A 25,108-nucleotide genomic window follows, 5' to 3' on the forward strand; every position below is an offset into this window, starting at 1 on the left:
TCTTCTGAGCGCCTTCCGCAGAGCAACCCCCGAGGCCTGCCAGGAAGCGGAGCCCCAACCTTCACGGAGCTGCTGGGCTCCCCGGTCCCGCCCCCCGGCGCTCGCCACGCCCACCCGGCGCTCGCCACGCCCACCAAGGCCCCGCCCCTTTCCGCCCCGCCGCGGCGGTCACGTGGGGGGCTCGCCCAGACTCCGACCCGGAGGCGGAACAGGCGGTGCGGCCCGAAGCTCCGCAGCCCCCGAGCGCGCCGGGCCATGCGCCCCCCGCGCCCCCGCGCTGCGCCGCTGGCGCTCCTGGCCGCGCTCCTGGCCGCGCCCCCGGTGGCCCCGGCCGAGGCCCCGCACCTGGTGCGGGTGGACGCGGCCCGCGCGCTGTGGCCCCTGCGGCGCTTCTGGAGGAGCACCGGCTTCTGGTGAGCGCCCCGCGCTCCCGCCCGCGGCCTGTAACCCAGGGACCCCCTGGCCGCACGGGGAGAGCTCGGGCGCCCCCTGACCGAGCACTGTGGGAGCTCCCTCCTCTGGGGCCCTGGCTCTCCCGGCCCGCTCTCCGCCGTGTTTGGGGGTGGGCTCTCCAGCTGAGTGGGCGCCGGCCCGGGGGCCTGGGGCTGGACCCTGAGCTTGCCCAGCAGCCGCTCCCTGTAACCCAGGCCGATGCCCAGGATCCTGCTCTTTGAGGTGGTCCAGGAGTCTCCCCATGCGGTGGGGCGCCCCTGCAGCGGGACCTGGCCCGCCTGTCCCTTTCCCTCCACGGAGACTCGAGGTGCCCGCTTGCCTGGCAGGGCCGGGGCAAGGGCTGGTTTTGGCTCCCCCGTCTTAGTGCTGCTCCCGTTCCCCGTGAAGATGGGACCTCCCTACATTCCTGGCCCTAAGGGCCGTTTTATTAGTCACTGAGCACACTGGATCTGGCACCCAGGCAGTCCCGGGCTCGAGCCTGAGTGTCGCCTGCCCTGCCGGCCATGCTGAGGCTCAGGCCTGAACCGCCCCTTTGCTGTCCCCAGCCCTCCGCTGCCACACAGCCAGGCTGACCAGTACGTCCTCAGCTGGGACCAGCAGCTCAACCTCGCTTATGTGGGCGCCGTCCCTCACCGTGGCATCGAGCAGGTCCGGACCCACTGGCTGCTGGAGCTTGTCACAAGGTGGGTGACTCGGGGCCTAGGTGTCCCAGAACCCCTTACAGAGGCACAGATGGGACGGGATGGGGAAGGGCCAACTGAGGAGGCGCAGCGCTGGGGGCCGCTCGGAAGACCCTTTGTTCCCCCTCTTTCTGCCGACGAACCCTGTTGAGGGGATTGTGTCCTTGCTGGGGCGAGGGCTGTGTGCTGGAGGGTGCCCCTGTGTGGGGCACGGTGGGCTTCCTCCAGGTCCCCCTGGAGGCTCAGGGTTGGCTGTGCCTCACCTGTCTCTGCTGCACCCATGGGCACCCCTGTGTGTGTTTGCTGGCCGGACTGGGCAGGCCACCACATCTGAGGGCTGAGCTGAGGTCATCACAGCACCTGAGGCCTTGACGCTGGTGCAGGTGGCCACTCTGTGAGGAGGAGGCACGAGGTGTGAGGGCCACTTGGGTGTGTGGGGCCTTCTAGAAACACAGAGACCCTCATGCACTTGGCCAGAACCACCAGCTCCAACCAGCAGGGTGGGCACCAGGCAGGCCTGGACATAGGGGGTCCTGTTGGCACTTGGAGGCTGCATGATGTTGCGGGGGAGGCGGCCGTTGTTCAATTAATATGTCAACCCTGAGCATCAGGCCACCCCCAGCCCTTCTGAGCCGAGGGACAGCGAGGGCCTTGAGCATCGGGCCGGGCCAGCACTGTGGGCCAGCCTGTCTCTCAGGGGCAGAGGTTCCTGATTTCTGAGTGTTTGGGTCCTGCGTGATCAGAGGGCCTCCTTCCCCAGCTGGGGTTCCCTGGTTTCCCCAGGGTGGCGGTGGTGCAGGAGCGCGTCCCTTGGGTGTCTCCTCCCTGGGATGAGTCTCGGCAGTGGCTTGCAGACGTCCGCCGTGGGCCCCCTGAGGGAGCGGAGGCTGCCGGGAAGGCCTGGCCCTGCTACAGGCAGGCATCGGTGGCCTCCAGTTCCCTGTGGCGGGCTCCTGCCGTCTGCACAGCGTCGTGCACACTGAGGAACAGCTGCTCCTCCTCAGCTGTGTCCCCTGGGCCCTCCCCGAGGAAGCCCCCTCTGCTCAGAATGTCCCTCACGGGGGGGCTGCAGCAGGCCAGCAGCAGGCTGATGCCCAGGGCCCCGTAGTCTCGGCGCAGGTCCTCGAGTGTGGCCACACCAGCTGCGTCCAGGAACAGCAGTGGGGCGCAGTCGATGACCACCGTGTGGAAGCCGGCCGCCGCGGGCATCAGCGCAGCCCTGCTGCTAACCGGGCCCAGGTCCTTGCCCTGGGCAGGGCCTCCCTCGCCCACCCCCACCCCCACCCCCGAGCCCTGCTCCTTCCTCCTGGCAGCCATGCGCCCCGCGTCCAGCCCTGTGAGGCTGTAGAGTGACCGCAGGAAGAAGTCCTTGTTGGCATAGTACAGCGGCCCCGCGAAGCGGAACACCCGCACCCCGGGCTCCGGGACGAGGCCCTCGAACTCTGTGGCGTCCTCATAGAAGGCCGAGTCCCCGATGCGGGCCAGCAGGGCGGCGTGTGGGCGCTGGGTGCGGCCGGCCAGGCTGAGCAGCGAGAGGATGACGCCGGCCAGCAGCCCGGTCTCCGTGCTGACTAGCACACAGGTGGCTGCGGTGCCCGCCCAGACCACTGCGTCGGCTGGGCTCATCCGCCACAGCCGTGGGAGGTCCCACACCTTTCGCAGGGCCCCCCGCAGGCTGACCACGATGACGCAGGCCAGCACGCTTCGCTGGAGGTCGTGGAACAGCGGTGCCAGTGCCAGCAGCACCAGCAGCACCACTGCAGAGCTAACCACGCTGGACAGCTGTGTCCGGCAGCCAGTGGCTATCTTCACCAGGCTCTTGGCCAGGGCTGCGCTGGTGGCGAAGCAGTGGAGGAAGGCGGGCAGCACGTTGCAGCAGCCCACAGCCAGCAGCTCCTGGTTGGCGCGCACAGAGTAGCCGTGGCTGCGACCGAACATCTCCGCCAGCGAGATGGAGAAGGCTGCGCCCACGAGGGCCAGGGCCACGGCATCCAAGGCCACACGCTGCATCAGTCTGGGCTCTGGGACCTGAGGGGCCATGAAACCAGTGGGGATGTCACCAGCCACACTTGAGCCAAAGCGCTTGTGGAGCTGCCCGAAGTGGGACACGAGCGTGGCCACCACGATGACCAGCAGTTCTGTGGGCACTGGCACCCTCAGGCGCCGTCGGTAGCGGTCTGAGAGCTCCTTTGCGGCCAGTAGCACCACCAGGCACACCGTGCTGGTAACCACATCGCACACGTTGGCTTGCCCGACACTGCGCAGCAGGCTCAGCCACGTGCGGACCACCATGCCCAGCCCCTGGTGCCGAGGGATCCGCACGCCCAGCAGGTGCTTGAGCTGCGAGGTCAGGATGGTCACTGAGGCCCCCATGGCAAAGCCGTCCAGCAGTGGCTGCGAGAGGTAGGCAGACACGAAGCCCAGCCGGAGCACACCCATGAGGACCTGTGGACGGAGGGCAGTCGGGTCAGCAGGCGCCCGGCAGGAGCCACGTGCCCGCCACCAGCCCCTGGTATGGCCCAAGGGGTGGTGGTCATGGCACAGAGCCTGCTTTGCAGCCCGGTATTTCCGAATCAGACTCCTCACACGGGCCTGTGTTCTTGACTCCACGTGTGCCCATGCCTGCAGACACTTGTGGTGGCCGCAGACACATCTAACTTACCACGTGTAGAAGCCCGTTTTATTTCAGAAATAAGACCTCTGGGCATCAGAAGGCAGTCCCTTCCTCCTGCTTCCTACACACGGCACCCATTACCCCCCATGCAGATGTGGAACCAATGGGGACCAAGGCCAGGGCAGGAGAAGGTTGTGGGCGGGGTGGCCACATGGCCTCAGTCCAGCACCACTGAGCCCAGACACCCCTGGCCCACTGGTACCCACTGAGGCCACAGCCCACCAGGCCGGCTCCTTGTGCCCCTCTTCTCTGGTTCCCGTGGCCCCTCCACATGAGTGCCTTGCCCTGGCATGCCCCAGCTCTGCCCGAGCCTTGGCCTCGTGGGTGGCCAGCACCTAAGGGGGTGCCCTGGGCCCCTCCCTGTGCCTAAGCTGAGCTCTTCACCTGGTAAAGCCCGGTCATCAGCGTGAGGGCGGTGGCAACACGGATGGCGTAGCAGTCGCGCCCACAGTCTAGCGTGGCAGCCGAGCCATTGAGGATGCTGCCATTGGCCCCGGGCCACAGGCCATCCTGGGAGGGGTCGAAGCCGGCCAGCTGGAGCTCCCGGTCCACCACCTGGCCCACCATGAGGCAGAGCAGGCTGAAGATGCCCACGGAGACGTGCCGTGACGTGCCCATGAGGAAGTAGATGAGGTTGGCAAAGAAGGACGTGTACAGGCTGTAGATGGGCTGCAGTCCAGCCAGCAGCGAGTAGGCAATGGCCTGTGGCACCAGGATGATGCCGATGACCAGCCCGGACATGACGTCACCCGCCAGGTACTCCCGAAGGCGGTACTGGCACAGCCAGCGCGTGGCGGGGAGCAGGTCCTGCACCAGCGCCCAGGCGCACGGCACGCTGCACGAGCAGCTCCGCCACAGCCGGGCCTTCAGCATCGCACGCAGACCCTGGGGTGCCGGACGCTGCCGCCGGACTGGCACCGGCCCTCTGCCCTGCTGCAGAAGCTCAGGGGACTCGCCCATGCTGCAGCACCTGCCCCTGTGGCCGACCTGCAGCTGAGAAGAGCACACAGTCACGGAAGCCCCGGATTCAGGGCCAAACGGCAAGGTCTCAGGCAGCGGTGGGCCCCTTGGGGCTCGACCCCTCGCCCACCCGGGGCCGGGGACAGGCACCAAGCCTTCTCCCGGCACCATGGGCCCCAGCCCCCTGCCCAGTGCTGATGGATACCAGGCCCTGCTGGCTCCAGAATGCATCATGAGATGGGATGAGGACACCAAGCCCGTGCCCCGGGCTGTGCTGAGGCCAGTGGTGCTGCGGGACGGCCTGGCCGGACCCTGTCCCGGCTCAGCTCCAGCCCACTGGCTCTGTAGTTCCTGCCTGAAACCGGCCCTGAAGCCTCCTGAAGCTCACCTCCCAACAGGGAGGGAACAGGCTGGGCTGCCACCACACATACACATGCCTTGGGTCCCTGGACATAGGTGTAGGCAAGCCTGAGTCTGGTGGCACTGTGACCACCTCCCTGGCTCCCCGGTTGGTGAAGGGTCCCGCCGTCCACCTGATGCCCACGCCAGAGCCCTCCCTTCCCCATCCAAACCATCGCCTGCTCTCCTGGAGACACTCTGTCACCTGCCCTGTGAAGGCTCAGCGGAAGAGGCCTCCTATGTCCCTGCCAAGCCCTGTGGGTGCTGGGACCCCAAGTCTGCCTGGGGAGCAGCACTCAGAAGCCAGCCCAGCCCCTACGCCTGGCCTTGGGGCAGAATTCTGAGAATATGCCTAGACAGTGGCCCCAGCTGGGGGGGGAGGACGGTGACTGGCGTCCATCTCCCCTGCCCAGGGAGTTCTGGGATGTGGGGCGTCTCCCTGTCTCCCCAACTCACTATGGAATAGGCATGACACATTGTCCCGGGGGCAGCATCCAGAGAGGACCCAGTCCTCTGCATACAGCCACCCCGGGCCAGCAGAGCCAAAGGGCACCTCCTGACCTTTCCTTTGCGCCGGGAGAGCAGCGTGGCGTTAGGGAGGCAGTGCTCAGAGGCCGCGCTAGTCCTGTGTGAGGCCTTGGGTCTGTCCTGTTTGCAGGCTGCAATGTACTTTCATTGTAAAAGTTCTCTGCGACCTCAGGCAAAGAAGACTTTGCTCCCTGAGTGCCCAGGACAGCCTGAGGCCTGGGCTGAGCCTACTGTTTGCACTCTGGCCCAGGACATGGGAGCAGTAGTCTGTGGGGGCGGAGGGGGGGGCGGGCGAGCCCAGCCTGGTAGGTTCACACGGGCAGGCTGGGCACAGCACCACCCCTGGGGCTCAGCATGGGGGTCCTGGCCCTAAGGCAACATTGCAAGAGTTGTGTCCCCTTCCTTTGAAGACCCCACCACACTGGGTCCCTGGATGCCCCAAGTGTGTGGAATGGAGACAGAAGGGCCAGCTGCCCGGAGCCTGAGGGTACTGCTAAGAAACCACCCGTCCAGGGTGTTTCTGGCCTTGGCTCCCGCGCCCCACCTGCTGCGGCTGAAATCTGGGCCCAGGATAATTCTTACCTGAGGGAGTCCTCACAGGCACGGGGGCCCTGGGATGGCGAGGGGCTGGCGAGACCACTGAGGACCGCAGTGCCCTCTAGCTCCCGTGAGCAGCTGGGAGAGTGGGGGTGGTGGCTCTGGCGCCGACCTGCAGGCTGTGTTGTGTACGCTGGGCTCTGCAGTTAAATTATTTACCTCCAGATTGCTGAGTCACGGGTTTCTCCAGCCATGCTACCTGATCAGCTAACCTGGGAGTTGAACGGTAATCGGGCTGGTAGTGGTTAGAGCTGTGTGGGACTCTGATCAGCTTCCAGCCTCCCAGGGGCCCTCGAACCCAAGAGGGGCTGGGGTGGGGTGGGGGTCTCCGTGTCCAGTTGCTGAGTAGCCTCCTGGTCCACGCTGGAGCAGGGCGGAGGCTGACAGCCAGCTCAGTAGAAGGCTTCCGGCGTGTGCATGTGCATATGCGCTCACATGAGCTCTGTGTATGGCGCACAGCACCCAGAGGGCCCCCAGGCATCAAGATGCCATGGCTGGCTGGGGCAGGAGTCCTGGTCTGCTCAGACCCAGTGCCAACCCGAAGGGCCTGGTCAGCCTCTACCCTCATGGCTCCTCTGCCCTCCCCTCTACCACAGGCTGAGACCAATAGTACCTGCCTCACAGGGATGGTGTGAGGACAAATGATCTCTTAAAGTGAACTAAACTAGTGCCCACACATGAAAATAAGGGTGACTTGCTTTTTAAAAGGAATTATTGGCTAGGCACGGTGGTTCACTCCTGTAATCCCAACACTCTGGGAGGCCTAGACAGGAGGATCACTTAAGGCCAGGAGTTCAAGACCAGCCTGATCAACATAGTGAGACTCCCCCCCACCTCCCGCCGACCTTTACAAAAATTAAAATTAAAAACTTAGCTGGGTGTGGTGGTGTGCACCTGTATCCCAGCTACTGGATTGGCTGAGGCGGGAGCGTGGCTTGATTATGGCTTGAGCCTGGGGGTCTGAGGCTGCCATGTGGTGTGATTGTGCCACTGTACCCCATTCTAGGCCACAGAGCAAGAGCCTGTCTCAGAAGCAAACACGTTATCACTGGGCCAGCTCTTTGGGAAGCTAAGGGAGGAGGATGGCATGAGCCCAGGACGTCCAGGCTGCAGTGAGGTACGACTGTGCCACTGCACTCCAGCCTGGGTGACAGAGCAAGCTTCTGTCTCTTTAAAAAAATTCCTTAGGAGCCCCAGATCCCTTCCCCGCTTTGACAGTGAGTACTGGGTGGGACCCTGCATTGGCGCCTGTGGCTGGTGGGCGTGTTTAACAAGGGGCTGCAGCCTCCACGCTCTCCCATCCTGTGGGAAGCCAGGAGCCCGCAGTGAGTCCCTCAGGAGAGGCTGGAAGGCCAGGCTGACCCTGGCACCTTGGGTAGCCTGACTCGGGCCTGGGAACAGAAGCCACACCCTCTGTTTCCCTGTCCACGTGGGATTCATGCCGAGGGTCCTGCCGAACCAGCTGATTGCTGGGACTCTGTTCCCCCAGGATGGGGACACCGAGATGTTGATGGGGCAGAGCCCTGGAGGGGACCCTGGACACACAGCCCCACTGAGGGTACCTTCGGGGAAGCCGCCTGCCAAGCCCTGCTAGTTCCACACAGCTCTGGGTCCTGTAGCCTCCGCATTTGAAGGTGAAATGGGAGTGGAATGTAGTTGGGGTGTCCAGAAAGTGGGAGGACGCCCTGAGCATGAGGTGTGGGCAGGGCTGGACAGTCCAGGGGCTAGTACTCTCATAGCCTCCACCTGGGATGGAGCCCTCGCTCCCACCCCAGCCTAACCAGGGCCCCAGTGGCCCCTGGGAAGCAGCTGTTTACCCAACAGTTGGGACCTGTGGTGTAAGAAGCGGTTGGCCAGTGGGTGGGGTCACTCAGGGCCTCAGGACCCTCCCTGGGACAGATAAGGGCCTCTCTGGGTTCAGCCACCAGCAGGGTTTTTGGAGAACTAGAGGTCTCTCTAAAGGCGGCTGGGAGGACTCAGGGTGCTGCAGCAGGGGTGGGGTACCTGGTGCAGACACCTGCAGGCAGGGTAGGATGGGGGTGTGTCACCTGGGGCCACAGAAAAACCTCGAGTGGGAGGCGGCCCTTCTCCCCTCAGGAAGGGTGGCGGGGATTTCCAGAGGTTGGCTTAGGGGGACCCATGGTGGGGTTTGAGACAGGTGAGCATAGTTCAGGAACAGCACCCCGGCCCGTGAGCCTCTCAGCCACACTGCAGGGGCCTGGCCTCGGGGGGTCTTCTGCAGGCATTGGGCCTTACACCCTGTTAGTCTCCACCTAGGCTGGGCGTCTAAAGCAGGTGAGGTCATCCCTGTAGGATCCTTGGAGCCTGATCTGCCCCCCTCCCACTTACCTCTGCCTCAGTTTCTCTGCCTGAGCATTAAGACAGTGGCTGGTACTGCCCTGTGGCCAGGCTCAAATGCTGAGTGCCCAGGGGTCCAGGGGCCTTGCTGGCCAGAGAGTGGGCAGCCCACTCTACCCCAAGCCTGTGTGGGCACCAGGCTGCAGACAACGCCTTCCTTCCCTGCTTTGCTGATGCAGGACAGGGGGCATGGGGGTCCCAGCACCTCGGACCTGCCTGAACTACCCTCCTGCTGGAAGTCCTGGCCAGTCCTGTGCCACATGCTTACTTCCTCCTTAATTTTGTCTTTTTTTTTTTTTTTTTGAGACGGAGTTTTGCTCTTGTTACCCAGGCTGGAGTGCAATGGCGCGATCTCGGCTCACCGCAACCTCCGCCTCCTGGGTTCAGGCAATTCTCCTGCCTCAGGATTCTCCTGCCTCAGCCTCCTGAGTAGCTGGGATTACAGGCACGCACCACCATGCCCAGCTAATTTTTTTGGATTTTTAGTAGAGACAGGGTTTCACCATGTTGACCAAGATGGTCTCGATCTCTTGACCTTGTGATCCACCCGCCTCGGCCTCCCAAAGCGCTGGGATTACAGGCTTGAGCCACCGCGCCCGGCCTTAATTTTGTCTTTAAATCAACTGTTTTACATGGGAGTACACTGACTGGGAACGGAAGCATTGTATTATTGCCTCCCCCCTTGGAAAGAAGCCCAGCCACAGGGCTTTGGAACCAGTGACCCTCCAGCGGGTGGCTGTGCTCCGGGGTCTGGAGAAGAGGGGGGCCCTGACCCGCACCTTCTAGCACCTGCATCCCCGTCGTCCTGGTCACAGCTGCAGGTTTTCCCAAGAGGCAGGTCTGTGCCCACCCCGTGCTGTGCCCGGGCACCAGCCAGCCCGGCCTCCGCCCCTACCCCACACTCCCATCGCCACTCTCAGGAGCGCGCCGCCCTGCTCCCCACCCACCTCCTGCGTCTCCCCCCACCTCCTGCGAACCTCCGTGCACGCGCGGCCCTGCCCCGCGCCCTCACCGCCGAGCACGCGCGCCCCGGATCCTGCGCCCCGCGCACTCACCAGGCCCGGCAGCTGCGCGGTCCTCGCGGCGCACGCGCTGGGGCCCAGGGGCGGGGACGCGGGGACCCGGGCGGCCGACCCTCCGCGGCCGCGCGGTGAATGAGCCCATTGTGCGGCAGCCGCAGCCCACTGGCGCCCCGCGCTGGGTCTGGCAGGGCCGAGGCTCCCGCGCGGCTTCCGCTCCCAGGCTGGGCGGTGGCCTGTCTGCGCCTCCGGCCCTAGTGGGGGGCTCCACCTCGCAGGCTCAGCCCCTCCCCAGCGAGGTCTCCCAAGGCCCCTCTCAACGGGACTGTCCCCGGGATCCTTGGCCTAGTGTCGCCCGCGGGGTGGGGATCCCGGTCTCAGGCATCCCTCGTTGAGAGATTGGCCCGGCCAGATGACACTCGGGGGCACCTTGGGTGTCAGACTAGGGACATCTCTGATGCTGCTCGCCCCCTCAGCCCCAGGGCTCAGGCCCCCTCAGCGCCTGCCCCAGTGTCAGGGGCCGCTGGGCCAGCGGGAGTTGCAGAGAAAGCCTGAAGCCCAGAGGGGCCTTCACTTCCTGCTGGTCACCATGGCCCACTACCCCAACCCTGTGGGACTCTGGAATATACCTCCTGCGCGTTTGATTTTTGTCCAGGTGCTCCTCAAGTTTTACTTCTTTGCTACCAGTGTGTATTTTGGATGGAGAGGAGGGGAGGTGGTAGGGGCCGGGTGGGGTGGACCCCAGGGACACATGCTGGGCACCCAGCCCTGGGTACAGAAGCAGGTGGGGGCAGCAAAGGCCGGGCCGGGTGAAGAAGGAATCCCGCACCTGAGGGCTGCAGGCCGAGACCCAGGCTCTCTTTTGGGCTTGTACACCATGGGAGGACCCAAAGGGAGGCGTTGAGGTGTCCAGACCTTTGCTGTGAGGTGGCGGGGCTGTGGCCTGGGTAGACTGCCAGGGCTGATTCTGGTCCATGGTGGTAACCCTGTTCCCCACCACTGCAGATGAGGGACAAACGCAGCTGCCACAGGAGAGGCACAGCCCACAGCAGCTGTATTCACCTTCTGGGTGGCGTCTGCAGGAAGCCCTCAGACCCTGGCCAGCCTGGTCTCTACTTCTCACTCCTTCAGGATTGGCGGCTATTCCATTCATCGCACTCCCCTTCCCTCAGGCCAGAATATTGTCCACAGCCCCAGGATCCGGCCACCAGCCTCCTCATCCAGTTCACCCTCAGATGTCCAACTCTACATGGCTAGAACCGAGGCCAGTTTCACTCCAAGCTCATTCACCTGCCCAGTTTCCCAAGCTGAAATCCACAGTTGCCCTGGACCCCACCCTCACCCCCGGACCCAGTTCACCTCAAACCTCATCAGTCCATCTGCTGCTTCTGCACAGCCAACAACCAGTCTGGGTACCATACCTCTCCAGGTGACCACCATGGCCCCCAGCCAGTCTTCCAGCCCCTACCCTGGCTCCAGTGAGCCTCCAGAGGGATCCCTTAAAAATGTCCTGGCACTGCTGGGCTCAGAACCCTGAAAGGGATCCCTGTTTCACTCTGGGTCAGGGTCCCATCCAAGCGGTCACTTCCAGAGCCCCATGGAGCCTCATCTCCCATGATATCCACCCTCATTCTGTCCCAGGCCCACCAGCTGCCTCTCTGCTGCCTGTCATCCACACTCCTATCCCAGAGCCTTGCCCTGGCGATGCCATCTGCTGCCTGGGCAACCTCATGCTAGCTTGTCCCATTGTGTGGCAGCCTTAGATGCCTCCTTAGAGAGGTACCTCCTCAGTGACCGTCAGGACTCCCACTCCCTGCTGTATCCCCTTCACCAAAGATTCCTATTCCCCCATGACGCCTGTCCCCTCGAATGCAAGCCCTGCGGGAATTCAGCCCCATCTGCAAGTCCAGCGTAGCAGGGTGGCCCCTTCTCCCTTTCCTGCACATCCATGTTGCCTCATGGGGTGTGGGAGGGGAAATGGGGCACTCCTGGGCCTCTAGGAGGTACTGAGAAACAGGGTGGGGACCCACCAGGTCCTGCCTGGCTCCTGAACCCTGGCCTCTGCCCCTCGGTACCTGCCTGCCTCATGCCACCAAGCATCAGGGCTGTTCCGAGCCCCCACCGCAAGTCTTCCATCTCTTGATGGTATAGAGCTGGGGGGGGGGGGGTCTCCACGTAGAAACACGCTAGTTCACACTGGGCTTTCATAGGGTTATTTTCCAAGGGGAAGGGCCCCTCGGGAAGCCAGGATCCGAGTCCTGTGTGGCACGTTGCAGGCTCCTACCTGCTCTGTTGTGGCCACGGTTCCAGCCTGTGGCACGTAGCCATGTGGGCACCCTTCTTTCTGACGCTGACTGTCCTTCCACAGGGGCTCTCCTGGATGGGACCTGAGCTACAACTTCACCCACCTGGACGGGTACCTGGACCTTCTCAGGGAGAACCAGCTCCTCCCAGGTGAACTGTGGGCTCTGCTCTCCCAGCCCTCCTGCACCCCCTCACCCTGCCCACCCTCTCCCTCACCCAGCCCCTCCTAGTCCTGGCTGGAGCCCACCCAGGACTGGCCTTGGTGCTGTAGCACAGGCCTGGCAGACCATGGGTGTTGTGTGCGACGGGCAGTGGGGCAGCCCTCCTGTGTTGCAGGGTTTGAGCTGATGGGCAGCCCCTCGGGCCACTTCACCGACTTTGAGGACAAGCAGCAGGTGTTTGAGTGGAAGGACTTGGTCTCCAGCCTCGCCAGGAGATACATCGGTGGGCGGGTGCAGGCCCTGGGCCCCCCCAGGAGGGAGGGCACCCCTGGGCAAGCTGCCCCCCAGGGTCTGGAACCCCTTTGAGGCAGGACTTCCTGATGGGGGGCGGAGGCTGGCCTGGGTGGGGGTGGGGTTCATCTTGAGTCAGCCACCCTTCAGCACCTTGCACTCTCCCTCCCTGGGAGTCTCAGAGGTGAGGTTCACCTGTGCTGGCGGGACAGCAGGGGTCCTCTGCAGGTAGGTACGGACTGGCGCATGTTTCCAAGTGGAACTTCGAGACGTGGAACGAGCCAGACCACCACGATTTTGACAACGTCTCCATGACCATGCAAGGTGTGTGTGGCTTCCTGGGGTCCTGCCCAGCTGAAAGGGGCAGAGGAGGGCAGGAGCGGAGGCTAAGCCGCTGGTCCCCAGAGCAGGTGTGGATGAAGGGCTTCTCCTCGACCCCAGGCTTCCTGAACTACTACGATGCCTGCTCCGAGGGTCTGCGCACCGCCAGCCCCGCCCTGCGGCTGGGCGGCCCCGCGGACTCCTTCCACCCCGCACCGCGATCCCCGCTGAGCTGGGGCCTCCTGCGCCACTGCCACAACGGCACCAACTTCTTCACTGGAGAGGCGGGCGTGCGGCTGGACTATATCTCCCTTCACCGAAAGGTATGCCCTGCCCCTCGGCCCGCCCCGGGGTCCTGCGCCCTCAGCCGGGGTGCCCAGGCCATGCTGACCTGGTGGTGCTGAGGCAGCCCTGCCCGCAGGGTGCACGCAGCTCCATCTCCATCCTGGAGCAAGAGAAGGCCGTGGCGCAGCAGATCCGGCAGTTCTTCCCCAAGTTCGCGGACACCCCCATTTACAATGACGAGGCTGACCCGCTGGTGGGCTGGTCCCTGCCGCAGCAGTGGAGGGCCGACGTGACGTACGCGGCTATGGTGGTGAAGGTGGGCCGGCCCAACGCCCTGCGCGCGCCCCAGCCTCCTTCCTAGCCGGACGGGATAGGGGAGCGGTGGCCGCGCCACGCGATCCCAGCCGCCCTGGACACCCGCAGGTCATTGCCCAGCACCAGAACCTGCTGCTGGCCAACACCAGCTCCGCCATCCCCTACGCGCTTCTGAGCAACGACAACGCCTTCCTGAGTTACCACCCGCACCCCTTCGCGCAGCGCACCCTCACCGCGCGCTTCCAGGTCAACAACACCCGCCCGCCGCACGTGCAGCTGCTGCGAAAGCCGGTGCTCACCGCCATGGGGCTGCTGGCGCTGCTGGGTGAGTCGGGGCCGCTGGGGTGGGCCGGCCGGGGCCCTCCAGGCTGGGGCGCGAAGGCCCCGCTGCGGGGAGCGCACTTCTCCGGCCGCGCGCTTCTCGGGGTTGGCCTCCCCGAGGTGCGGCGAGGCGGGGCCTGGGGATCCCTTTTCCCATGGAAGGGGGAGCGAGTGGAGGGAGGGGGGTGGGGGGAGGGGGCGGGGCAGTGACCCCACGCGGGAACGGCGCCCCCACCCCGCAGACGAAGAGCAGCTCTGGGCCGAGGTGTCGCGGGCCGGGAAGGTCCTGGACAGCAACCACACTGTGGGGGTCCTGGCCAGCGCCCACCGCCCGGAGGGCCCGGCCGACGCCTGGCGCGCCGCGGTGCTGATCTACGCGAGTGACGACACCCGCGCCCACGCCAACCGCAGCGTCCCAGTGACCCTGTGGCTGAGCGGGGTGCCCCCCGGCCCGGGTGAGCCAGGGTCCCAGGGAGGTCTCTGCCCCTCGGGGATTCTGGGGGGGGCGGGAGCTGGAGAGGGCGGGGCCTGGATGGGGCTGGGGCTAAAGGGGGCGGGAGCTGGAGGGGGCGGGGCCTGGATGGGGCGGGGGCTAAAGGGGGCGGGAGCTGGAGGGGGCGGGGCCCGGGGCGGGGCCTGGAGGGGCGGGACCGGTGAGCCGAGGCCCGAGTGTCCGGCGCCGCAGGCCTGGTCTACGTCACTCGCTACCTGGACAACCGGCTCTGCAGCCCCGAGGGCGTGTGGCGGCGCCTGGGCCGGCCGGTCTTCCCCTCGGCCGAGCAGTTCCGGCGCATGCGCGCGGCCGAGGTGGGTGGGCCGCGGAGGGGCGAGGGGCCGGGCCAGGGTCCCAGGGGCGTGGGCGGGGTCGGGGGGGAGAACAGGGGTGGGGACCCCGAGTGGGTCTGCGTAGGGGGGCGGTGGGCTGGGGCGTTCGCCCAGAGGTGGGGCTGAGCGTTCTTAGCCCGCCTGGAGAACCCGGAGGATCCGCCACTGCGCGCAGGACCCTGTGGCCGAGGCGCCGCGCCCCTTCCCCGCCGGCGGCCGTCTGACCCTGCGCCCTGCGCTGCCGCTGCCGTCGCTCCTGTTGGTGCACGTGTGCGCGCGCCCTGAGAAGCCGCCTGGCCAGGCAAGTGGCAGCCCCCTACCTGCGCCGTGGCACGGACTTCCCCCTCGCCGACCCCATCACAGCTCCTCCCTCCCCCAGGTCACGCGGCTCCGCGTTCTGCCCCTGACTCGAGGGCAGCTGCTTCTGGTCTGGTCGGATGAGCACGTGGGCTCCAAGTGCGTGAGTGGGCCCCCCTACCCCTGCCTGGTCCTAGGCACGCCCCTGGCCGACCCCTTCACCCATGCGTTCACTCTTGCCACCCGCCGTGGCCCACCGGCTCCCTCCCTCGCAGCCCTGCGTCCCTTCACCTCACACACTGTGGGCCTGACGCTGGGCCCTGCCAGTGGGTGTGGGTTCTCCTAGGGGACATGAAGTGGACAGTCGGGCTCCAGCCCTCTCCCCCTCCCCTGTTGGTGCAGGAAGAGTGCCCAGGGGCGTGGGGAGGGGCCAGAGGGAAGCGGGTGTGCGTCCACCCAGCCTTGCCCTGCCTGCTCCAGCCTTGATCTTGGCCTGACCTCCCCAGGTGCCTGTGGACATATGAGATCCAGTTCTCCCAGGATGCGAAGGTGTACACCCCGGTCAGCAGGAAACCGTCAAATTTCAACCTGTTTGTGTTCAGCCCCAGTGAGTCCACCACCCATGGCCCTGGCGTCAGCCTCCCCGTTCTTGGGCCTCAGTGAAGTACTGGGTGGAGGCCTCGAGAAGCCTGGGGTCAGGGGCTTTCGGGATGTGGGCAGGTCTGACACACGTTCAAGTTAGTACACGTGTCCCCGTGTCTCCAGACACAGGTGCTGTCTCCGGCTCCTACCGGGTTCGAGCCCTGGACTACTGGGCCCGGCCAGGCCCCTTCTCAGACTCTGTGTGGTACCTGGCAGCCCCTGCGCCGGGAGGGCCACCCCCGCCCAGCAACCCGTGAACCTGTGCTGAGCTCCGACGGGCTGTGCCTCCCCAGCAGTCAGCTGGCTGGGCTGCTCTGCTCCCCTGCTGCCCTCCGCCACCCCCCTTTACAAAATACTTCTATATTTTATTTTTTTCTTTCATATCTTGGTACCAACACCGCCTTTAAAGTGGCTTTAGTCTCAGGCCAAGGCCCTAGGCACACTTGGGGGTGGCCACAAGGGTAAACCCCTGAACAGCAGCTGAACCCCTGAACACCCACCTGGAGCGAGGCCTCTTTCCTCCCCGTCCCCCCTCAGACTGCCCCCAGTCCTGGACTGGAAGTGTGTTGAGCCCCTGGAGGGCTAGGGGCCTGTCCCTGGGCCAGGCTGGGGAGCCAGCTCACCCCTGCCCACCCAGGGGTTTCGGGGATCCTTTGCTTTCTTGCTTGTTCTGCAGAGTGGGGAGCTGAGGCCCCATGAGGGAAACTCCTGTACCCCAGCAGGGCGGAGGGTGGGGTAGCGGCACCCCTTGCAGCCCAGGCTGTGGCCAGCAGCAGTGTCCACCATGGTCTGTGTCTCCCCACCACGGACTGTCCTGGCTCCAGATTTGAGACGTGGCAGGGCCAGGTGAGGACAATTTGGTGACTGTTTACAGAGATGGAGGCAGGGTACCAGGAAGCCACAGGGCAGGGTTGCCCCCAGGGGAACTCACCAGTCCAGGCAGGGCTAGGCGCCCTGGTGAGGAGCAGGGACCTTCTCCCCAGGGTTGTGGCCAGGAGCCCAGGAACCAAGGCCCCTCTCTCTCTTCCCCTGCTCCAGCAGCCTCCAGGGCCACCCTTGGTGGCGCTCGGCCAGAGGGCTGGGGCACAGGGACCCCACAGGTTACCCTGGAGGCTGTCTGGGGCTCTGGTGGGGATGGGGGGGTGAACCCACTGGCTTCACTGTATATCTCAAAGCCCATGTCCCTTGCCTGCTCCCAACCAACGTGGGCCCTCAAGGTGCTGGAGTGGGACAGAGACCCCACGAGGGACCCTCCCCTCACTCTTGGACCTGGGTGTTGTGGCTTTTGGCAAAAATGGCCACATATATTCCAAGTTTATCCCTCAGCTGGGATTCCTAGTGTGAGCCTGGCCCCCAGGGTGGCAGGCTGGACCCTCCTCTGGAGGCAAGGTAGAGGTCAGCAGTGGTCCTGAGGCCCCACGGCGCTGGCACCAGTCTTGGCTGAATGGCAGAGCTGCATATCGCTCCTTCCCCGTGAGGTTCTGTCTCTGTCGCCTTCCCTGGCGGCCACCAGCTTGCCGACAAGTCCCCACCCTCCAGTCTCGCTGATGGGGTCACTTTGGCCTTCGCTGAGAGTGGGTCAGGCTTGAGGCCGTGCCAAGAACCAGGGAAGCCCACGCTAGCTGTCAGCTTACACACAGCCTGGTCCCTGCCGCTGGGTACTTTGTGCCTGGGTCCCTGGAGCAGTCGCCGGGTGGCAGGATGAGACTGCATTTGACGTCCCCTGTCCACAGGACCTCCAGAGAGTGGGTGCCCTCTGGACAAACGCAGGCACCTCCGTGGGAGGCGGGACCCTCACTCTGCCTGTTCTGCCAGCCCAGGGGCTCTTCCCCACGCTTCTCATCTTTATCTCCTGAGTCCGGCCAATGTTTCCATGGATGCTGCCCGTGGTGGAGCCGAGGGTGGCTGGAGCCTTGGTTCTGCTGTGGGGCGCCTCTTCCGTCTTCCAGGGCCAGTCCCCTGGCTGTGATGCCGTACCTGTCCCCTTCCGGGTGACAGTGTGCACCCTGCATTCGTAAACCACCTCTGCACTTCCCTTCTCGTCCGGAGGCCAGTAGGATGATTGTGACGAAGTCCTCAGTGTGGGCTGAGGCTCGGGCAGCAATTCAGGAGGAGCAGTTTCATGGGAGCTGTGGTCTTTTGCCCGCAGGACTGGCTTCCAGATGTGCTGGGGCTGAGTCTGCAGTACTTGGGTAGGCACTGCAAGACCTCGGCTCTTCCTGGGCGGCCAAGTCACGTGGCCACTGAGTGCCATTAGACTTCGCCGGGTGGACAGGCAGCTCAGAGCTGCTTTCCAAGTGACTGGAGGAAATGCGCTTTGCCTGGGATGCGAGGTCTGGGCTTGCTGGGGGCATGGCGCTTCTGCCAGATGCTCTGGGCAGGGCCGGGCCTGCTGGGCACCCACGCCTGTAGCACGTGGCGCTGTCACAGCCTGGACCTGCTGCGGGGCTTCTGGCCAGCATTACCTGCTGTTCAGGAAATGGGTGGGAGCAGGATGCCTGGGTGTGCATGCAGCTCCCCAAGGGAGCCCAGATCCACCCGAGACGGAGTCTCACTCTGTCACCCAGGCTGGAGTGCAGTGGTGTGATCTCGGCTCACTGCAGCCTTCTCCTCCTGGGTTCAAGCAATTCTACCCCAGCCTCCGGTAACTTCAATTACAGGTGCCTGCTCTACCACACCAGGCTAATTTTTGTATTTTTAGTAGGGACAGGGTTTCACCATGTTGGTAAGGCTGGTCTTGAACTCCTGACCTCAGGTGGCCCTTGTGTCAGATAAGTGTCCACCACATGTGCAGACTTTCTGCTTAGAAACCCGCCTGCCCATCTGCTCTTCCCAGAGACACTGGTGTCATTGGTCATCTCATCACTGCTGCAGACCCAGAGGGTACTCCAGAAATGTGTGTGTGCCTGAGCCGTCAAGACCTGGTCAGAGCCAGCTCTGATGCCACACCTTTCTGGATGGGGCCTCTGGGACCCGCTGCTGCTGGTCCTGGGGCACTGGACGCAGGCGCCTGCAGGGTGTGGGGAGGCCCAGCTCCCACCTCTGTGCATAGGCTGGGTTGAGTCCAGGCCAGCGACCACTGGCTCTGTCCAGGAGCTCGGGCCGGGGGCTGAGACCCCAGTGCTGGCGACTGTCGCAGGCAGTGAGGCGGCCAGTCCGTCAGACCCACATTTTGTCTTGTGTGTGAACTTGGATCTGCCCCTGTGATGTTCCCCAGGCAGCTGCTGCTGGCACGGATGTGCCTTCCTCTCCTTGGAGCGTCCCAAGGTGTGGCCGTGCCGGAGTCTAATCTGGGGCCAGTCCTGGGCAGAGCAGCATGGGCACAGATGCAGATGGCGCTCTTGCACAGGGGGTGGCCCAGCTGGGGACTCTGGGTCCTTCCCCATGCCCACCTGCCCTGTGCCCGCCTGCTCTGTGCCGTCTGCATCTCAGGTCCGTCCTTGCCCTGCACCTGCTGGTTTCTCAGCAGATAAGGGCCCCTGTGGGTGAAGCCCTCAGTGGGGCTTGGGCACTCGGTGCTGGCCCTGTTTGTCCTGCCTGTGGCTGAGGAGCATAGCCACGGGCACTGGGCCCCACTGCCCTCACAGCTGCCTCACCTTTTCAGAGGGAGAAGCCAGGGTCAGCCGCCCCGCCTCAGAATAACTCCTGTTGCCGTGGCAACCCACCTCCCGGTCTCCGACCCTCGTCCTCCACCCATGCCTCCTCCCATGCCTCTGTGGGGGTGGGGAGAGGTCAGGAGGGGCAATTTGAGGAACCGTGAAACAATTTACCCACCAAAAGCTTAGACCTGGCTCCGAAAATTTGTCACCTGACCCCAGGACCCCATCTGCAGGTTCTGTGTCCTGGGCCACTGAGGCACCGATGACCTCAGGGCCAGAGGGGTAGGGGCGGTGGATGGTAAGGAGGCCACTCTGAGCCTGGGCCCTCACCACAATTAGGGTGCGGCAGACTCCACTGGGGGTAGGGGGCCTCCCTTTCCTTGGCCCCACCCACATTGGGACATTACCACATGGATGAGACCTGGCCTGTCTCCCAGGGTGAGCACCCCAACTGTAGGGCTGTTGGCCCCACAGGGTCGTGGGGTGTCCCTTATGGTGTGCTGAAGTGCAGGATCCAAGACATAAAGAGACAGGACACTGAAGAACTGAGCTGCCACCCGGCCATCTATTAGTGGGGACAGGCGAGGCCCTGAACACGCAGAAGCATCTGTATTTGTTAGGTACAAGCAGGGGAAGGGTCGTGAGTGAGGTCATCATCTATAGGCTTAGTGATAGGACATATATAATCATGTGAGTTACAAGCGAGGGGACCACTCCTTTATGTCCCCTGGCAGAGAGGTGGGCCGTGTGCAGCAGGGGGCCGTGACATGCACAGGAGTAGAGGGTCCTGTACAGAAAAGGGGTCCACCCTCATTAGGTCACCAAACCAAGGAGGTGGGCTGTGTGCAACAGGTGTCATGTGCGACACTTCTTACCTGGAGACTGGAGACTTCAAAGGGTTTCTAATAGAAGGATACTGTAAGCCAATGCAGTGGGGGCTGACAGATGTGTGCTCTTCTCAAGATATTTATGGGAGGGTGATTTGAGCTAGCACAGAAGTGAGAAAAGACTGACAGGGTGTCCAGCCGTCCTGACTGCTCACACCAGAGGGGTTCTTCTCCCTCGGTTACTTCCAGGATCTCAGGCCTGAGGCCGACTTTCCACAGGAACTGGATGCAAGGTACTACAATTCCTTTATCAGGAGGAGAGGCTCCTGCTCCAAGCCTGCCATACAGCGTACGCCCTTTCAGGCAGGGCCGCCACCGCCTGGGTCTTTGGTTCTCGTCCCAGTCTGGCTGTTTTCCCATGTACTGCTTCTGCTCTGTGACATTCCTGCTCTAGGCATTCCTCCTACTAGAAACTACTATGTGGTTATATGGAAGGATTCTATAAATCAGCACTAAATGTGTCAGTACAGCTCTGACTATAATAACTATATGATCATATAGAAAGATTATATGGAAATAAGTATGATTATATATATCAGCTAGATATAGTAAGCAGTCAGTTATGTGGTTATATAGAAAGATTATATGGTACTAAATATGATTTTATACATATATATATATATATATATATATATATATATATATATATAAGCTAGATATAGTAAGCAGTGAGTTATGCTTCAGGCAATAATTGTGCCTGGGGTCTGCACAGTTCTCCTTCCTCGGTGCCCATGGGGGGTGTTACCCACACCCAACACCAGGTCAGGAATCCCTGCTGCAGCCTCCTGGCAGAGGAGTCCCACCTGGGCTGAAGAGAGGCGCCTCCCACCAAGGCCCAGGCTGGGCCCTGCACACCCCACACAGCCGCCCTGTTCTCTTGCTTCCATGCCCTAGTGCAGCCCGTCTCCTGGGGCCTTGAGGCCTGGCTTATAGAATAGCAGTTCCTCGAGGGCTACAAAGGAGGGGCAGAGGGAAGCCACAGACAGGCCCTGGGTGCCCCACTGCCCACCACTGCTGCCCAGGGCACTGCACTTGGTACAGCAGCAGAAACACCAGCAGAGTCACCTGGAGCTCAACCACTGTGTGAAGGTGCTGCATAGGCCAGGTCCCTCCGAGTGGAGATGTGTAGAGATGGCACAGGCCAGGCACCTCTGGGTGGAGATGTGTAGAGATGGCACAGGCCGGGCACCTCCTGGTGGAGATGTGTAGAGATGGCACAGGCCGGGCACCTCTGGGTGGAGATGTGTAGAGATGGCACAGGCCGGGCACCTCCTGGTGGAGATGTGTAGAGATGGCACAGGCCGGGCACCTCTGGGTGGAGATGTGTAGAGATGGCACAGGCCGGGCCCCTCTGGGTGGAAATGTGTAGAGAGGGCACAGGCCAGGCACCTCCGGGTGATGTGTAGAGATGGCACAGGCCGGGCCCCTCTGGGTGATGTGTAGAGATGGCACAGGCCGGGCCCCTCTGTGTGGAGATGTGTAGAGATGGCACAGGCTGGGCCCCTCTGGGTGGAGATGTGTAGAGATCACACAGGCTGGGCCCCTCTGGGTGATGTGTAGAGATGGCACAGGCTGGGCCCCTCTGGGTGATGTGTAGAGATGGCACAGGCCGGGCCCCTCTGGGTGGAGATGTGTAGAGATGGCACAGGCCAGGCACCTCCTGGTGGAGCTGCCTGTGTCCTCTCTGGCCTTGGGCAGGGATCCGGCTTGGGATCAGGAGTCCATGTCTGTGGGGACAGGTGCCAGTCACAGCACCCCCACCCAAAAGCACATTCACCCTCGTCACCTCCCAAAGCCCCACCTCCCATTGGGGGTTTGGACTTAACATACACATTTTTGGGGACAAAGACATTCAGTCCATAACAGGGACTCCTGGTCAAGGCTCAGAAATGCCTGTGCCCGCTGACCTGGGCTGCACTTCTGCATTCTCCAGATGGTGAGCATGGGAACCCTGTGTGTCTGACCACGTCACTGCAGTGCCAGGGTGAGTCGCCCTTTCAGACAGTGGCTCCAGGCAGCACAGGGATATGCCAGCTCTGAGTCCCAATGAGAAGCTCCAACAAGGACATCACATGGAGGAAGGAGGTCACAGGAGAGCAGGGAAGCAGAAGTGGTCGTTCATGCATTTAAAGTTGGGAACGACCCACAGCCACTCTCATGCATCCACAACGCTGAAGGAGCATCTGCCTTCCAGCCCTCTGTGGTTGCCTCTTCTCTGCCTCTTTCTAGAAAGCTAATCTAGTTACCATTTATTTATTTATTTATTTATTTATTTTGAGACGGAGTCTCGCTCTGTCACCCACGCTGGAGTGCAGTGGCACAATTCCGGCTCATTGCAACCTGCCCACCGGGTTCAAGCGAGTCTCCTGCCTCAGCCTCCTGAGTAGCTGGGATTACCGGCGTTTGCCATCATGCATGGCTAATTTTTGTATTTTTAGTAGAGATGGGGTTTCACCATCTTGAACAGGCTGGTCTTGAACTCCCAACCTCGTGATTCACCCGCCTTGGCCTCCCAAAGTGCTGGGATTACAGATGTGAGCCACCACACCTGGTCGATAATCTAGCTATTGATTTTTTATTTTAATTTTTTGAGACAGAGTCTCACTCTGTCATCCAGACTGGAGTGCAGGGGTACAATCTCAGCTCACTGCAGCCTCCATCTCCCAGGTTCAGGCAATTCTACCTCAACTTCCTAAATAGCTGGAATTACAGGCACCTATCACCACTAATTTTCTTTTTTTTTTTATTTTTTTGAGACGGAGTCTTGCTCTGACGCCAGGCTGGAGCACAGTGGTGCAATCTTGACTCACTGCAGCCTCTGCCTCCTGGGTTCAAGCAATTCTCCTGCCTCAGCCTCCCGAGTAGCTGGGATTACAGGTGTGCGCCACCACAGCTGGCTGATTTTTGTATTTTTAGTAGAGACAGGGTTTCACCGTATTGGTCAGGCTGGTCTCAAACTCCTGACTTCATGATCCTTCTTCGGCCTTCCAAAGTGCTGGGATTACAGGTTTGAGTCACTGTGCCTGGCCTAATTTTCGTATTTTTAATAGAGACAGGGTTTCACCATGTTGGCCAGGCTAGTCTTGAACTCCTGACCTCAAATAATCCACCTGTCTCAGCCTCCCAAAGTGCAGGAATTACAGATGTGAGCCACCATACTCAGCCATTTGTTTTAAATAACACCTTTACTGACCTTTACTCTACACACAACAGGCTGCTGTTTAAAGTGTAAGAGCATGGTGGCTCACACCTGTAACCTCAGCATTTTGGGAGGCTGAGGTGGGTGAATCATGAGGTCAGGAATTCAAGACCAGCCTGGCTAACATGGTGAAAGCCCATCTCTACTACACACACACACACACACACACACACACACACACACACACATTAGCTGGGTGTAGTGGCACGTGACTGTAATCCCAGCCACTTGGGAGGCTGAGGCAGGAGAATTGCTTGAACCCGGGAGGCGGAGGTTGCAGTGAGCCGAGATTGCACCACTGCACTCTAGCCCGGGCACCAGTGTGAGACTCTGTCTCAAAATATAAATAAATAATAGATAATAAATAAAGTGCAAGAGCTGGTCGATTTTGATGTGTGTACTCCATGAGACTATGATCACAGTTGGGATGGAGACCTCTCCATCACCCCAAAGCCTGTTTCCTGCCCCTTAGAGCCCCTCCTCCCTCTTTTGACCCCGAGCCATTCCCAGCAGCCACTGACCCGGTTTCTGTAACCATAGATTAATTGGCTTTTTCTAGGCTGGGCATGGTGGCTCACACCTGTAATCCCAGCACTTTGGGAGGCTGAGGCGGGAGGATCACCTGAGGTCAGGAGTTCGAGACCAACCTGGCCAACATGGTGAAACCCCATCTCTACTAAAAATATAAAACCTAGCTGGGCATGGTGGACACCTGTAATTCCAGCTACTCAGGAGGCTGAGGCACAAGAATCGATTGAACCTGGGAGGCAGAGGCTGCAGGGGGCTGAGATCACACCACTGTACTCCAGCCTGGGTGACAGAGCCAGACTCTTCTCAAAAAAAAATTGTCTTTTTCTGGAATTTTATACAAATGAAATCAGGCACAGTGTGTGATTCCACTGATGTCTTTCACAAGTCTTTCTCAGAATTATTCCGAGAGTCTCCGGGTGTCTTCCTTTTCCCTCCTCAAGGCCCCACAGCAGGGGTGTCGGGCGGCTGCCTCCCCTGCTCCCTTGCTGAAGGACACGAAGGTTATTTCCAGTTTGCGTGATTGCCGGTAAAGCTGCTCTGAGCATTTGTGTGCACATCTTTGTGTAGGCGTGTGTGTCGATAACCATGCCGTCATTTCTGTCAGGTGAACACCTAGTGGTGGCACGGCTGGGTCCGGTGATCGCTGTAGGCTTAACTTTGTTTTCTTCTTTCTTAGAGACAGAATGTTACCTGTCGCCCAGGCCAGAGCGCAGTGGTGTGATCACGGCTCACTGCAAGCTCTGCCTCCTGGGCTCAAGCAATCCTCCCACCTCAGCATCCTGAGTACCTGGGACTCGGCAACGGGTGTGCGCCATCATGCTTGGCTAATTTTTGTCTTTTTTGTAGAGACAGGGTTTCGACATGTTGCCCAGGCTGGTCTCAAACTCTTGAATTGGAGTGATCCTCCCACTTGGCCTCCCAAAGTGCTGAGATTATAGGCGTGAGCCACAGCGCCCAGCCCAAGAGCTTAACTTAAAAAAAAAAAAAAAATTTGGCTCAAGCTTGTAATCCCAGCACTTTGGGAGGCCGAGGCGGGTGGATCACAAGGTCGAGAGATCGAGACCATCCTGGTCAACATGGTGAAACCCCGTCTCTACTAAAAATACAAAAAAATTAGCTGGGCATGGTGGCACGTGCCTGTAATCCCAGCTACTCAGGAGGCTGAGGCAGGAGAATTGCCTGAACCCGGGAGGTGGAGGTTGCGGTGAGCCGAGATCGCGCCATTGCACTCCAGCCTGGGTAACAAGAGCGAAACTCCGTCTCAAAAAAAAAATATATATATATATATTTTTTTTTTTTCTTTTATTTTTGAGATGGAGTCTCACTTTGTGGCCCAGGCTGGAGTGCAATGGCACCATCTCAACTCACTGCAACTTCTACCTCCTGGGATAAAGCGATCCTCCTGCCTCAGCCTCCTGAGTATCTGGGATTACAGGCACCTGCCACCACGCCTGTGTAGTTT

At 61.8% G+C, this 25,108-nt stretch overlaps 2 protein-coding genes across 4 annotated transcripts; one reads left to right on the forward strand and one right to left on the reverse strand.

Annotated features, from left to right (window-relative positions):
* The first annotated feature begins 167 nt into the window (after positions 1 to 167).
* Positions 168 to 15,811, forward strand: IDUA (alpha-L-iduronidase). The gene is made up of 14 exons (XM_039468480.2): positions 168 to 413; positions 999 to 1,136; positions 12,037 to 12,122; positions 12,309 to 12,416; positions 12,653 to 12,748; positions 12,866 to 13,068; positions 13,167 to 13,346; positions 13,454 to 13,670; positions 13,909 to 14,121; positions 14,352 to 14,473; positions 14,667 to 14,792; positions 14,871 to 14,947; positions 15,295 to 15,395; positions 15,554 to 15,811. The coding sequence occupies exons 1-14, from the start codon at positions 256 to 258 to the stop codon at positions 15,685 to 15,687; spliced, it is 1,959 nt and encodes a 652-aa protein (XP_039324414.1). The 5' UTR covers positions 168 to 255; the 3' UTR covers positions 15,688 to 15,811.
* SLC26A1 (solute carrier family 26 member 1) lies at positions 1,129 to 6,410 on the reverse strand. 3 transcript variants are annotated; one of them, XM_010345167.3, is made up of 3 exons: positions 6,277 to 6,410; positions 4,192 to 4,800; positions 1,129 to 3,578 (listed from the first exon to the last, which is right to left on the reverse strand). In XM_010345167.3, exons 2-3 carry the CDS (start codon positions 4,765 to 4,767, stop codon positions 2,043 to 2,045), a joined length of 2,112 nt encoding a protein of 703 aa, XP_010343469.3. In that variant the 5' UTR covers positions 4,768 to 4,800; positions 6,277 to 6,410; the 3' UTR covers positions 1,129 to 2,042. The 3 variants fall into 3 exon arrangements, with proteins under 3 accessions (XP_010343469.3, XP_010343470.3, XP_074251867.1); XM_010345168.3 differs by lacking the exon at positions 6,277 to 6,410 and having other exon boundaries at positions 1,129 to 3,161; positions 4,192 to 5,016; XM_074395766.1 differs by lacking the exon at positions 6,277 to 6,410 and having other exon boundaries at positions 4,192 to 5,016.
* Positions 15,812 to 25,108: the final 9,297 nt, after the last annotated feature.

This window comes from Saimiri boliviensis, chromosome 3 (assembly GCF_048565385.1).
Source record: "Saimiri boliviensis isolate mSaiBol1 chromosome 3, mSaiBol1.pri, whole genome shotgun sequence".
Taxonomy (NCBI): domain Eukaryota; kingdom Metazoa; phylum Chordata; class Mammalia; order Primates; family Cebidae; genus Saimiri; species Saimiri boliviensis.

Bases quoted from the DNA above. Each gene is read 5' to 3' on its own strand.
- IDUA (XM_039468480.2), top strand. From the start codon at position 256: ATGCGCCCCCCGCGCCCCCGCGCTGCGCCGCTGGCGCTCCTGGCCGCG. The intron at 12,749-12,865 runs GTGTGTGTGGCT...CCTCGACCCCAG, and splicing joins CGTCTCCATGACCATGCAAG to GCTTCCTGAACTACTACGAT. The intron at 14,122-14,351 runs GTGAGCCAGGGT...CCGGCGCCGCAG, and splicing joins CGGGGTGCCCCCCGGCCCGG to GCCTGGTCTACGTCACTCGC.
- SLC26A1 (XM_074395766.1), bottom strand. From the start codon at position 5,001: ATGATGCATTCTGGAGCCAGCAGGGCCTGGTATCCATCAGCACTGGGC. The intron at 3,579-4,191 runs GTGAAGAGCTCA...CTCCGTCCACAG, and splicing joins TGATGACCGGGCTTTACCAG to GTCCTCATGGGTGTGCTCCG.